At 43.2% G+C, this 14,403-nt stretch overlaps 1 protein-coding gene across 1 annotated transcript; it reads right to left on the bottom strand.

The window, feature by feature from the left end:
• Window positions 1-3,140: 3,140 nt before the first annotated feature.
• On the bottom strand, window positions 3,141-12,641 carry klhl28 (kelch like family member 28). Its single transcript, XM_089005001.1, has 6 exons — window positions 12,509-12,641; window positions 11,249-11,509; window positions 10,522-11,159; window positions 9,996-10,439; window positions 6,248-6,456; window positions 3,141-5,977 (listed from the first exon to the last, which is right to left on the bottom strand). The coding sequence occupies exons 2-6, from the start codon at window positions 11,507-11,509 to the stop codon at window positions 5,814-5,816; spliced, it is 1,716 nt and encodes a 571-aa protein (XP_088861127.1). The 5' UTR covers window positions 12,509-12,641; the 3' UTR covers window positions 3,141-5,813.
• Window positions 12,642-14,403: the final 1,762 nt, after the last annotated feature.

The following is a 14,403-nucleotide window of genomic DNA, read 5'->3' as shown; positions in this document are numbered from 1 at the left end:
GTAAGGCCTCAACATCGGAAAGAAGGAAAATGGTGATGGGAGAGCTGCGCCTCAAGAGGAAGCTGAAAGAACTGCGAAGACTACCTCTCTTGCCAAGCAGGGACAATGGATGAGGTGGGAAGGCCTGGAGAAGCGAAACCTCAGCTGGAGGGATGTCTGGGAAATGGAGGCAAGCAACATCAGCTTCATCATCAGAGCTATCAATGATGTGCTCCGATCTCCAAAAAATCTCCACCAATGGTATGGCGAAAATCCAACCTGTGACCTCTGTCCAACAGGAACTCTCAAACACATCCTGACCGGTTGTAAGACCAGCCTCACACAAGGCCGCTACACCTGGAGGCACAACCAGGTCCTGAAGAGTTTGGCAGTTGTCCTTGAGAGCAATAGGAATACCATCAACTCCTTGCCCATGAGAGCCACCACTTCCAGCACAGCACCGTTGACTTTTATCCGAGAGGGAGAGAAAAAGCCCAAACATCCTCCTGCAAAACTAGAGGTTGGACAGCTGGCCAGGGCCCCGGATTGGAAGATGCGGGTTGACATTGGCCAGCAATTGGTTTTCCCAGTGGAGATTGCAGCCACCACCCTAAGATCAGACTTGGTGCTCTGGTCCCCTTCACTCAAGGCTGTCTACATCACAGAACATACAGTTCCGTGGGAAAACTCAGTTGAAGAGGCCTATGAGCGTAAGAAGATGCGCTATGCAGAACTCGCAGTGGATGCGCAACAGCGAGGATGGAAAGCCAAGGTCTATCCCATTGAAGTTGGATGTAGAGGGTTTGTGGCTTCCTCCACCATCAAACTGCTAAAAGACCTGGGCATCCATGGACAGGCTCTGCGGCACACAGTTAGATCACTCTCCGAAGCGACATAAAGAAGCAGCCACTGGATCTGGATGAAGAGGAAGGACCCTTGTTGGGCTCATAGGTCAGCAACCTAAGACCCCCCCCCCCCCCCCCCCCACCAGCTTCTGAACATCTGATTGGGCATGGGACACAAGTTTGGGCGTGATCAACCTGTCGCTGGCCACCATCGATGAGGGTGTCTAGTGATGAAAGGCCGAAACACCCAATGATTCTTTGGCGCTCCCCTGATGATGTGTCCCAAATTCATAACCTTTCCATCCCCGAGGCACAGCTCCCACACCACTCTCAACAACAAGGCTAAATCTCATGTGCAGACAGACGGACAGAATAACATCATGTCCAGTGTTTCATGATTCTGCAGATTCAAAGGCATTCTTATCATGCATTGGGGGAAAACCTGGACTCTTGTACTGTAAATAGCACAGCCACCGTATGTTGACTCAATACAGTTACATATATCATTTTTTTATATACTTGCACTATGTACAGTTCTTAATGAAACACTTTGCACAGTTCCAGTAAACATCTCAGTCCTCTGACATTTCAATTATGCTTTTTTTGTTTTTTATCTTTTCACACCCCCTACCCCCGCCTCCTTTCAAATTGCTGCTCGCTTTCTGATTTTGATTCTGATTCTGATTAGGAATTCTTCACCCTCACAAATATTTCAGATATATTCGTTCAGATTCCGAACAATGTCATTAAACACAAAGACATCGTGACATTCCTCATAGTGACCCTATTCAATCAGCTGTTGTCCAATTCTTGACTGCGGTCAAGCCAGCCTCCACTCGCAAAATCGAAGTCACGTGAGCCACCACTTCGGTTGACAACACTGTGCAATACGGTAGTCTACAGCGAGCGGCGTGGGCCACCTTGCATGTGAACATGTGGGTATCTTTCGTCAATTCTTAAAAACTTCCAAATGGAAAAGTCTTTGTTATCACTCGATTAGACCTGCATGTGAACACGTGGTTGGTTTTCGTCATTTTCAAAAACTCCCAAGGCAAGAACTCGAGTTATCCCTCTACCTTGTGTGTATATCATCTGTCAAAAGTAATACAGTGGTCGTGGAGACGGATAAAAACGTCTTTTTAAAATCTGGATTTAACATTTTCAATGTCTCTTCTCTCTTGGCAGTCCATCGAACATTCGTGGGGTATTGGACAGTGGTTATTGTTGCTGGTTAAGGTGTAAAAACAAATCCAAGGTTACATTGTAATGTATGATCGGGAAAGCGCTACAATAACAAATAGCTGGGGTGCTCTAGTTTCCCCCAGTGTTGATTTGGTCCAGGGATGTTGAATATTTTCCGATCTAGAACTTTTTTAACATTACTTTTTAACATTGACTTTTTAACATTGACGAACAATACCGACATGTTCACATGCATTGGAGTCAAGAAAAAGGTCATATGTCACTTTTCAGAGGCCCATCATTTCAAAATAAAACATCAGATCTGTATCCGAGTTTGTGTGGTTGGATAGCTGGGGTGCTTTAGTTTCCGCCAGTGTTGATTTTGTTCCGGGATATTGCTTTTTTGAATGTTGCTGTGCCGATTACCATTTTGTGTTTGGGAGCCTTTTACTGAGCGAGTTGCTTGTTCTGTAGCCACAAAGGGACATAAGTCTTCTTGTGCCGGTCCCAAGCCCGGAAAAATCCAGAGGGTTGTGTCAGGAAGGGCATCCGACGTAAAAGCTTGGCCAAAACAAACATGCGGATCAAACCTCTAAAGATGGAGGACACTGATTTGCTGTGGCGACCCCTTCAAGGGAAAAGCCGAAGGAAAAGAAGAAAGGTTAACTTAATATGTGGCAATCCTGCAAGGTACACAGTAGAGGGCGACATCTATTCAACAAATATGCGGATTGACGTCTGAACCTGTTCGGCCAGAGGCTATGCTGCACCACGCGAATCGATCAATCCTGTCCAAGTGTTGAAATTAGCAACAGCAGCCATCCCAAATTGCTTTTTGAAATAATTTCATTACTCACACACACAGTAATAAAATAATTATTGCTACACTGTAGGCTTTAAGGATGCAAACTAAATTGATATGACGTCATCCAATATGACGCATGCCAATTGACAAACAACGAAAAAAGGAATTTACTCAAACCTGACATCTCATGTTTCTGTCCGACGCCAGTGATATGGAGTCTAAGAACTGTTTTTTAGCTGGAGTTTGCCAAATGTGAAATTCATTTTTAAAAAAGTGACACTATTTGTTGATTTCTGTATTCTACACACTTATGAGAAAAGCAGACTGTACCTATTAAAGCAGGCATTTATTTTAAAACTGGGTACAACTGCACCTCACAGACTGACTACAATGTACGCAAAATGGATTTCAACCAAAAGTGGAAGGCTACTGTTGCTATGAATAGCTTGCATTTCCAGTAACAATCCAAAGGAGTGTTGAAGTTCAACATCATCACCTCCAGTCGCACGATGGGACATTGACAAAATGAAGCAGGGTGGTCATTTGGCTAACATTGACACCGGTTTCTAAGGAATTTCCTTTCTCACACAAGCATATGAGTGGTCGTCCATCGGATTTCTTTGAACAAGCACTTTGGTGAGAGACGTGACAATGACATTAGTTAGGCCACACTTGTACAAACTCAGGTTGAACATCCTTTTACTTTTTGCAGATTCACGTTTGCAGATTTACTCTCAGCCTCATTCCAAACAGTTTGCGTACATTTATTTAAAAAAAAAAAAACACGTTTAACATACATTATGGTGGCAGCTCATAATTACGCCTGCGTAATTTGTGCTGACTGTTTCGGAAGGAAGTTCACATGAAAAAAAAAATTACAAAACAAGGTTACAGGGCATGAACAAAAATATAAATGAATCAAGTATCGATTTCTCTCTTTCTAAAACAAACCTGTTTGAAAATTCAAAGAAAAGCTTTTACATCAATCTTTATGAAATTAGCAGTGGACCTAATTCAAGTCACACGATAATAGGTATGAAAATGATTTACAGTAATTTACCACATCAAGGGCAATGTGAAAGAGTGCATCTCTGCTTCTTAAACGTAACACACTCCAAAAAGAACAAACGAAAAAAAAGTTGCTATTCTTGAATACTGTACCTGAAACAGCTTGTTTGAATCGACATGTACCCTAAAGGCTCACATGAATGGAATGAGCAATCGTGCACAACAAAATGAGGCTTACATCTTTCAGTGGCATTTGATCTGCTGTTAACAGCCACAAGACATGCTCCTTAACAGCAATAACAAGAATGATAGAACATTTCCCCCCCTCATTGCACGCTGTAAATGCAATTTTCCAAAATGCACATCTTACAATATGAAATAAAGTTGTTGTTTATGGTTTGGGGGCTGGGTGAGTGGGGAGATAAGTGCAACTCTGACCTTGTAAAAAAAAAAAGTTAAAAGTTCGTCTAAATATAAACAACACTTCCATTTATTTGCTGGGCCGGACGATGGGTGAAGACACCTTCACACAGTTGTTTGACAGCACGACAGAACGTAATTCCAAAATCAAGAAAAATAAATAAAGTTTGGGGGAATTTGTGGCACATGACACATGATAGCTACAACTTCGGGCAGCAAAGATGCTTTGGAGTGTTGCAGGATCTGTGCCCAAAGTGTTGTTTGAATGGGGAACGCAATTTAACCTGCAAGTACGACAATGTGACAGTCTTATTTGGACTGACCGCGGTCTGAGAGAGTAAAAAAACACAGTGGGAATTGGAGTGATTCTCTTTCAGTGATCTTTGTTTTGGTGGGTGCATGTGCTTCAAAAGATGAAAACCTAAGACCGTTATAAGGAGCAGACAGAGATTGACCCAGTTGTGTGAGGCAAACACAGACCTGCATTGAATCCTAAATATAGCACCAGTTGGCATTGCAGACAAGACCAAAGGATGCACAGAGGGTCAGGTTCAACAAAAGGAAGAGAAGCAAGAGCACGACGTGCCTTTACAGAGAGGTACACACACGTGACCCAGTGTGACAAAACATTTACAGGCGATGCACTAAAGTTGTATTCGTTTCTATATATTTAATTTAGACTATTTACACGTGAGAGAAACACAGCCCTTGTTGAGAAAATAGAAAGTTCAATTCCTATTTTTGTGAAGCACATATTCTGGTGCAGAACCTCGTGTCAGCAAGCACGAGCATTAGTTCTGCGTGCAGACGCTAAACCAAAAACAATCCTATCCGACATGCAGATACCCCTAAAGCATACACACGGACACACACACACACACACACACACACACACACACACACACACACACACACACACACACACACACACACACACACACACACACACACACACACACACACACACACACACACACACACACACACACACACACACACACACATCTACATAGCCAACAAACATTCATGACTACACAAAACTACTGTTCTGCAGCAGTTGAACACATGATCCTTGTTGCAGCAGGGGAAATTGGAAAAAGATTGAACTGAATTGAAATCAGTGGCTAAGGATGGGGGAGGTTTGTTGAAGTACAGGAATTTTGAAACAAAACATGACAAATTTTCCCCATATGCCTCTGAGAAATGGCTCCTCGTCTTCAGTGTGATCCAGCAGACAGAGTAGATCTGTCCTCATGGCCATAGCAACAGCACAAGAGGGCAGCGCTCCATCTTCTCTGCAGATAAACCCCAAAAAATGGCCCACTAATTAGCTAGAAAGCTAGCCAATAACATCAATCTGTCCATCCACCCAGCCAGCAGGAAGGCTTCTTCTCCATTGCTGCTCATGCTGGTGTTACGCAATCCTATGCACCAGGACAATGAAAAAGATGTGGGGACGGAAAAAGATTCAATGTTTTTTTTTGATGGGTTTGTTTGTTTTTTTGGGGGGACTTCGGGGGTGGCATCTTTGTGTTCAAGTTGACTCATTAGGTGCTCGCTGGCTGGGCCATAGGTCAAAGGGAAGTCAGACCAAAGTTACAGCGGCAATAAATCATGCCACTGGAGTCCAACCAGCTGTCCGAAATGGGATCATAGCGTTGGACAGTGTTCAGGTAAGATGATCCAGAGTGACCCCCGACAACATAGAGATAATTATCCACTATGGCAGAACCCACACCTGCAAGACACAGGGATAGCGGTGGGTACAATTCAATGAATGTTATCTGCAGATAAAAGTGAATTGAAATAACTGCGGGACATCTTTAGCAAGTCTCAAAACTTGCTCAACAAAAAGATGAGGTTATAATCCTAAATGCCTTGGTTTAATCATATTGTCAAGAGATCCTACGGGGACTAGTGTAACATTAATTGAAAAATATAAACACTATTCAAAGAAAAGCATGAATTCTGTTCTGCACACATACACCTGCTGGATGATTTCACTCACCAGTGCGTGGATCATTCATTGGTCGACAGGCTGTCCATTGGTTCTGGTGTGGATCATACCTCTCGATGCTGGAGAGGTGAGAAACTCCATTGTGTCCCCCCACCACAAATATGAAGCCAAGCATGACGCCAACACCGAAATTGATCCTCTTGTCTGCCATGGGGGCTACCATTTCCCAGGCATCTTTGCTAGGGTCGTACCGCTCCACACTGTGTGAAGGATGAAGAAAAGATGTAGTTGGCATTTACTCGTCAATGACTGTTAAGATAGGAAGGAGTAATGTACCACAACCAGGAATTTCTGTTGCCCCTTGGCAGCAAGCAGTACTCTGTGTGCTTTTGTTTAACCAGTACTAGCATAACACCCGGACATTCCACCCAACATAAAAATGTTCTTGTACAACTCGATAAAATTAATCCCCAAAAGACACGGTGGAACGTTGGCAATCTGGTATTTTTTTACATGGGGCAAGGGAACAAAATGCATTGGGAGAAAGAGCGGAAAAAAAGCTTCAGTCCCCAGAGAAACTCTGTCCAAACACAAAGTCCAGAAGGGAGTCAAGGAAACGAGCAAGAGAGATTGTGCTTACCACAGAGCCCCGGCAACGGCACTCTATGAAACTTCAGTCTCCATTTCACTCATAAACAAGCGCCTGGGCATTTTCTCGGCAACACGTGAAATCCCGAGCTTTGACTTATACATTAAAAGAAACTACCAAACTCTTCTAAGAAATAATGTTTATCAGTGTGACTTCCTGGCTTCAAAAAGCAACTTGAATTTCATGACAGATCTGTATTCATCCATTGGCTTTGGTGCGCATCCAGATTGTCATTAAAATGTCCAAGGGGAGGGAAACACTTTGAATTTACAGAAGTAATTACTCAACCAAGTGGAGACTATATGAGCTGAGCCATTGATTTCATTTATTCAAGTGGCCAAGTAGCGCATCCGGCAATTAATTGGGACATGAGGTCTTATTAAGGTGGACGCCACTATTCACGGACATCAGAATCATGCAGTCAAATCTCATCTTATCTTATTGTACTTGACCTTCTTTGGATAATAAGAGCCGAGATTGTAAAGAACAAATGTTTAAAAGACAACCGACGTCTCCAGGCAAGTTGTGTTCATAATTTGTAAAATGGCTTCAAATGACTTCTACTGAGCGTATTTTAATAAGATTCCACCGCATATAGCTATATTTTACGTTTTAAGACTCGCTCTGAATATTCAGGAAGTCTTGTTTTTGAGTTGGTGACGAGTCCGTATGTGACGTCATGAAAGGTCCGCCCCCTGACCGTAAAAAAGATGCATTGTAGCGTCCTTCCATCACGTCAATGTATTTTGCTGTACATGTTTGGTCTGAGAACCGTGTTGCACCCAAAAGCCGCCAGAAGAGGGAGTCCAAGCTCCATATAAGGAATTTATCAGCCTGTGGAAGCAGAGGTGGGCACTGGAGGTCACCATTTTGTGCCTCTTTTCTGATGATGAGAAGGTTTCTTCAGCCGTCATCTGTACTTTTTGAAGGTGTCGGACGTTTCGCCTCCTATCCAAGAGGCTTCGTCAGCGAACTAAAGTCTGACTGGTCGTATCGGCCCTATTTATATATCCCTAATGTCCAGATTCCTGCAATGTGAGGTTGTAAGGAGTTTCTGAAAAATTACAAAGAGTCCTTTGGCAACACAAAATTCCTACTTATTTCAAACCAATAAACACGTTAAGGCAAAAATTAGTGCATCCAAAAGATAGGCTACCAAATGAAAAACAAAGTAATGTGTATTCAATACATTGTAAGAATGAAAATTGTAAAGAGCAGTACATTGGGGAGACTCAACAAATTCTCAAAAAAAAAGACTTTATCAACATCGCAAGGATAATACTAGTGGGCCTCAATGGGCAGTACATTTGCACCTAAAAGCTAGCAACCACTCATTTGACAACAATGAGGTTAAAATCATAGCGAAAGAACATAGATGGTTTGAAAGGGGGGTAAAAGAAGCAATTCTCACGAAACAACTAAATCCTTCATTAAACCGGTCTGGTGGGGTGAGGTTCAATTTGGACCATTCATACAATAGCCTGCTTAAGCAACACAGGTTAGGCAACATTCGTAATGCTGATGAGGTGATACTGGTGGGGGTGGGGCAAATAGGCCAGTCGTTAGTCAGGAATGTAGGAAAAATCAGTGGGGCCAAAGGGAGTGGTCCTCTGCTCCCCCCAACCTGAGAGTAGGGACCTATCATAGCTGTGTCCGGCGCCGCCATGTCTGGACATTAGGGATATATAAATAGGGCCGATACGACCAGTCAGACTTTAGTTCGCTAACGAAGCCTCTTGGATAGGAGGCGAAACGTCCGACACCTTCAAAAAGTACAGACGGCTGAAGAAACCTTCTCATCGATGGACCACTCCTGTACGACTGAGAGCTTACACAGGCCTCTTTTCTGATGATCTATGGTTGCCCAAATGTTGCCTCAAAATGGCATGGAATAAATTATTTAATCGAATGCAAGCATGTATGCTTTCCTCTTCAGAACTATTTGAATCATATTCATAATTGGATGTGGAACAAGAAAGCATATTCGCCGAATCTGAAGCCATTGTTTTGATTCACAAGCAATGCAAGACTTCTTGGCGTGACGTCACGAACTGGGGGCGGGACTTTCTGAAAATGCCCAATTCGCAGCTCAATTTTTTGCAGATTTTGGACACTAAGTCATGTTTATTGGGGTTTTGCTTTTGACTAAAAATATCATACTGCGTGTTTTGGGTATTTTAGAAGCTATGAAACGTTTTTCTGATGTCAGTTAAAAAACAACAAAGTGACGTCGGTTGTCCTTTAAGCCATAGCAAAGGAACATTTTAAAGAAAAATGCTAATTCTTCATTATTGACTAATACAGAGGGACACCAGTTTGATACAGACATTTATAATATTATTGTATCCTTTTATTAATATTCATTCATTCATTTTGCGAGCCGCTTAATCCTCACTAGGGTCGCTGGAGCCTATCATCGGGTTTAGATGGGGGACACCCTGGACCAGTTGCCAGCCAATCGTAGGGCACACAGACGAAAAACCACTTGCGCTCACACTCACACCTTTCGAGTGTTCAATCAGCCTACCATGCATGTTTTTGGAAGGTGGGAGGAAACCAGAGTACCCGGAGAAAACACATGCAGGCATGGGGAGAACAGGCAAACTCCACACAGAGGAACAAGGGTTGAACCCATGACCTCTGTACTATGAGGTTGACGTGCTAACCGCCGGTCCCACCACGCCGCCCGCTATTACAAATAATTAATTATATTAATTTAGGTGGAGACACTACTCATGTTGATTATTTCTTTAAATTAGAAGACGAATATCAATATGCAAAACTATCTCTCTATAAATCGCTGGCAGTGTTCATGTTTTTAGATAATCACCTCGACAACATTCATAGACAATCATAATGTCACATCACCGGTAAACTATGATTTGAACAGGCCCTACCTGGTGCCGATAGACACCATGTTTCCCTCAATATACGTACTCTTTTTAATGTACATATCGTCCATACGTTTGGGAAAAAAAGAGGACTTTGGAGCATTGAATGTACATAGCATCTATATGTTTGGGGGAAAAAAGAGGACTTTGGAGCAATGGGAGAAAAGCAGCGGAAGCTTCGAGTCCCCAACCTCAGAAGAGTAAGGTTGCTATGCTAACCACTTAGTTACTGTGCCAAGTCAAACTAAATGAACAGTACCTGTTCATATGAGCGGGTCCATATCCTCCAATGGCATAAACCATGCCATCCAGTACAGCAGTGGCAAAGCAGCTGCGGGACTTGGTCATTGGTGCCACAGGCTGCCACTCCTTCAGTTTGGGGACATACTTTTCTCCTGATTGGAGGTAATATTGGCCATCATAGCCCCCCAGTGCATACAGCTCTCCAGCCAGGACCACCACGCCAAGTGTGCTGCGACACTCGGCCATATGCTCTACCGAAGACCACGTGTTACTTTCAGGGTCCCAGCTCTCCACTGTGCTTTCGTGCCTCCTATAACTAATGCCCTGTCTCATGTATGTGGCGATGCCTCCGACCACGTACACCTTGTGGTCAAGCACTGCCACTCCAAACTCATATCTGGGAACACTGAGAGGCGCTAGTCCTATCCAGGAATCGGTCTGAGGGAAATACATCTCCATGCTGCAAGAGAAAATGACCTCTGTTAGCTAAAATGCTAACATAAAACAGTGAAGAAAAATAGTTTTTGATATTCCATTATTACCTTTCTAATGTGGCGAATAGTCCAGCCTTGCCTCCTACTGCCAGAAGCACCTTTGGGGCACACCTTGGTCTTGCAGATAACACTGTCTGATAGGAGAGTCTATGCTCAGGCATAAAATGATATTTGAGGGCCTCATTAAGCAAATGCTTGCAAGCGTGGTCATCTCGTATGAGATGGTTGGCTTCATATAAACGAGTGAGAAATTTCACGCTGAGAAGTGGAAGGCGTACGCAGTGCAGCAGCTGAGCCAAATGTTGCTGTCGTTCCGTTACATCATATTTAATCCACGACTCCAAGGCGTAAAATACAGTCTCTTCCGTTACCACCTTAAGGCAGTCGTTGGACACAATTTCGTCCAATTCTGCCCTCGTCAGTTCAAAAAACTCTTCAGTCTGACATACTTCCTCAAAATTTTCACAGATGAACTTTGTTGCAGCCAGGCACAGATCATGACAGCCATAGGTCTCTGCAAAGCGAGAGATGCCGATACAGTTCCCAGCATCCAGCTGGCTCTCCAGGAAGGAGCAACACTCCTTTAGTACTAGCTTGACCTGGAGTAAGTTGGCAGCCGGGAGCAAAGATTCCACCGTTTCCTGGGAGATGAACACTGTGCCAGTGTAAGCATACTCTACGATGGCCTACACGAAAGGAAAAAGAGAGAGATAAGGGGAACAAAATGGTAGAAAACGCACATAATTTATTTGATTTTAACTGGCTACTATCATACCTGCAAGGCAGTCTCATCAATACATTGGAAGTCAACCTCAGCGGTCTCCTTTTCTGACAGGTTACCCGTGAACATAGCCTTGAAGTAAGGACTGATGCTGGCCAGTACTACTTTGTGGGCATGGACCTTAGAGTCACCCACCCGAAGCACAATGTCACATAGTTCGTGATCCTGCCGCAAGAGCTGGAGGCCTTGCAGCAGTTGTTCAGAATGTGGCCGCGTGAGACTGGCAAACATATAGGACTGGTCCTGTTGGTCCATCTGAAAACAGAAGCACATTAATGAGTGTCATGTTGACATTTTGTCTCAACTACTACAGTAGTAGTTATTTTACAGTAACAAATACACATATATGCTGGGTAGACATACATGTATATGTGTGCGTGTGTGTATAGACAGACAGACACACATTATATTTTGGAGTTCTTTGTTGATACAATAGAAGATATGTGCGATATTTTGAAAGAATCAATTTAAGTATAAAAAAGAGCTGTTGTGTACCAACACTGCCTCTCCATAACTGTTCTGTGCAGCGAGTGTAAATTTGCAGTATTTACTTTGTAGAATCTTGGGAAATTATTGTTCTAGAGTTTTAAAACAATGTAATTGTTTTAGCCCGTTTCACAGACTCCTATACACAGCATACATTAAAGGAAAGAGTTTCGGAGAGCAATAGTTATATTGGCGAAATTCTACCGGCTTTGGAGAAGCATGACCATCGAATGCTTAGGATGTAGAATGTACAGTATAGTCAATCCCAATAACAGAGAACGTTATCATGTTTTTGGGGCGGGGGAACGCGTTACACTGCAGCGCGTGTGTGACATTTTCACAAACGACAGTGGAGTTGTTTATTGATAAGTGCTTCTACGATGTTTATGATATAATAGCATAGTAACGACACGATCAATCCATGCTAGCTCCTAACTGACGTCGCATCAGCTCGAGCGCTAGCTTGCAGTCAACCCAAACACCGCTAAATTTAGCACCAACACATTTCTGACAGCAGCGTGTTAGCATTTGTATTACAAGCCCAAATTGTCAAAAACCTAACATAACGGGGTACAAAAACATTAAGTAGAGTTTATTGTTGTGTTTCGTGGCATTGCAAAAAGAGCTGCTAAAAATAAACACGGTTACTAGCTGCATCGTTGATTGATATAGAGTAACATGGCTGACAGAGACACAAAACATAACGTTTTGGTAAGGTGTCTGATGATAAGTTATGTCGCGTTGCGTCGCGACACAAGTAATACAAACCTGGAACTTATTGTTCGTCTGAATTGGCGCTGCGGTGATCGATTTTGCAGTGACGGAGTTCAGCAGTGACGAGTGGGAACCCCGGGCGGCTATCAAGGAAAACAACCTACTGCCAAGCTAGCCACAACGCTACCAATGAGTTCTTGTTATAAATGAGCTCGTAAATTGAACACAACTTCCGCTACTTTCAAATTAACAGCACACCAACTACCACTCCCTTCAAAATAAAACAAGTGAACAATAATTATACGTACTGTATTCGTAATATTGACAAATTAATAAACAAAACGACATTTTTTATCAGCATGTGGATAAAGCACTTTTCTGTATTGTCAGAATAATATAGCAAATAAAACTGAACTCTGAATAGCTTTAAAATGATCAATCAATCCATCAATTTGCTAATATTTTCCTCGTTTGTGTAACCGGCCTCAGGACTAGGGGATACCTGAGTCGGTCCAAACGCGTCACAGGCAGGTAGCACTGTGAACGACGAGGAAAGACGACACGAGACAACCGTGTTAATCAGCTTCACACAACGGCATTTATGACTGACTCATTTACTCATCAAAACATCAATTCGACAATCTCAATATCAGAATACAATTCGGTTCACCTTCCAATAATACAGGCTCCTGATATCAATATAACATCAATGTGTAGGTCTATACATTCAACATCTATCCATAGTATATATCCTCCATATTCGCACATGTGTATGTACGTCTGCCCGCTCGTGTGTGTCGTGCTGTGAACTACCAATCGACATCCAACCCTTCATCAAAGCCACAAAACTGCAGTTTTATATGTAGCATCGCCCCACAAGTCCCCGATTACTGTAACATCATGAGGATGTCTAAAATTTATTATTTTGAATACCTGTGAACAACGAGGAAGAGACGACACGAGACAAACATGTTAATCAGCTTCACACAGCGGCATTTATAACTGACTGCGCATGCGTGAGCTGGGCCAACATTGTCTTCCTCTGTTCCATTCACAGGCGCATAGCGCCCTCTACTGCCTTGGTAGCCTAATCGAATAACATACAGTAATGGCGATTGTTTCTAAACCCCTACACTCTCCCCTGTTTTAAGAGATGTCTCCCGACATCTTGAACTACACCAACAACAAGTAGTAGTCAAGTACCAGTAAAAGAACAGTCATCTGTCTGGTCTCTGTAGTGTGGTGTCAGTCACATTCAAATGCAAGTCTGCTGTCTAATAAGTCCATACCGTTGGGGTAGGGTAGTAATAGGGTGCAGGTCGCACTGGATAATGGGTCATGGGGTAGGGCATGGAAGTATACAAGACATTTGCCCCTGGTCCCAAGTGTTCATATGTGAATATCTCTCTGGGTCTTAGAGTTTGAGTAGACCTTCTTGCCAGCAATTCCTTGCAATCACCCTCATTATCATCCATTACAGATTGTTCCGGGCTTTCCTCAACAGGCAGGGTATCAGCTGGGGTTGGTTTTGGTAATGATGCTGGTACGACCAATGGAACAGCTTCCTCTAGCTGCTGCACATCCTCTGGTTCCGTAGTTTGTGCCTGGGGTTGGAATTCTGGTGCTACAGCTCTGAGATTGTACGGTTCAGATGGACGCCTGATGACTGACTGTCTTCCTTGTAAACACAGGTAGCCGTCGGAGATTGTATGAACATCCCTCCTCTTCATCTGAATATTCAGACTCCTGCCCAACTGCTTCCCTGCTATAAGCCTGTCTGTCTAGCTGTTTTTTCCGTTTATTTTGCACCCTACCGGGCTGTTCAACAGGCAAATCATTGACAGAAAGCAGGAGATTACGGTGCAACACACGGATAGTTTTGTCTCCGTTTTTTGCCTGAACCTTGTACACTGGTCCATCTCCCACTCTTTCAATGACCCTGTGGACTC

This window comes from Hippocampus bargibanti, linkage group LG09 (genome assembly GCF_051943395.1).
Source record: "Hippocampus bargibanti isolate YZ-2025 linkage group LG09, ASM5194339v1, whole genome shotgun sequence".
Taxonomy (NCBI): Eukaryota; Metazoa; Chordata; class Actinopteri; order Syngnathiformes; family Syngnathidae; genus Hippocampus; species Hippocampus bargibanti.
This window is presented reverse-complemented; position numbering and strand designations above follow the sequence as displayed.

Coding starts and splice junctions, on each gene's coding strand:
- klhl28 (XM_089005001.1), bottom strand. CDS start 11,509: ATGGACCAACAGGACCAGTCCTATATGTTTGCCAGTCTCACGCGGCCA. Junction 11,160..11,248: donor TTGATGAGACTGCCTTGCAG/GTATGATAGTAG, acceptor CCTTTCGTGTAG/GCCATCGTAGAGTATGCTTA. Junction 5,978..6,247: donor AATGAATGATCCACGCACTG/GTGAGTGAAATC, acceptor TGTGTCTTGCAG/GTGTGGGTTCTGCCATAGTG.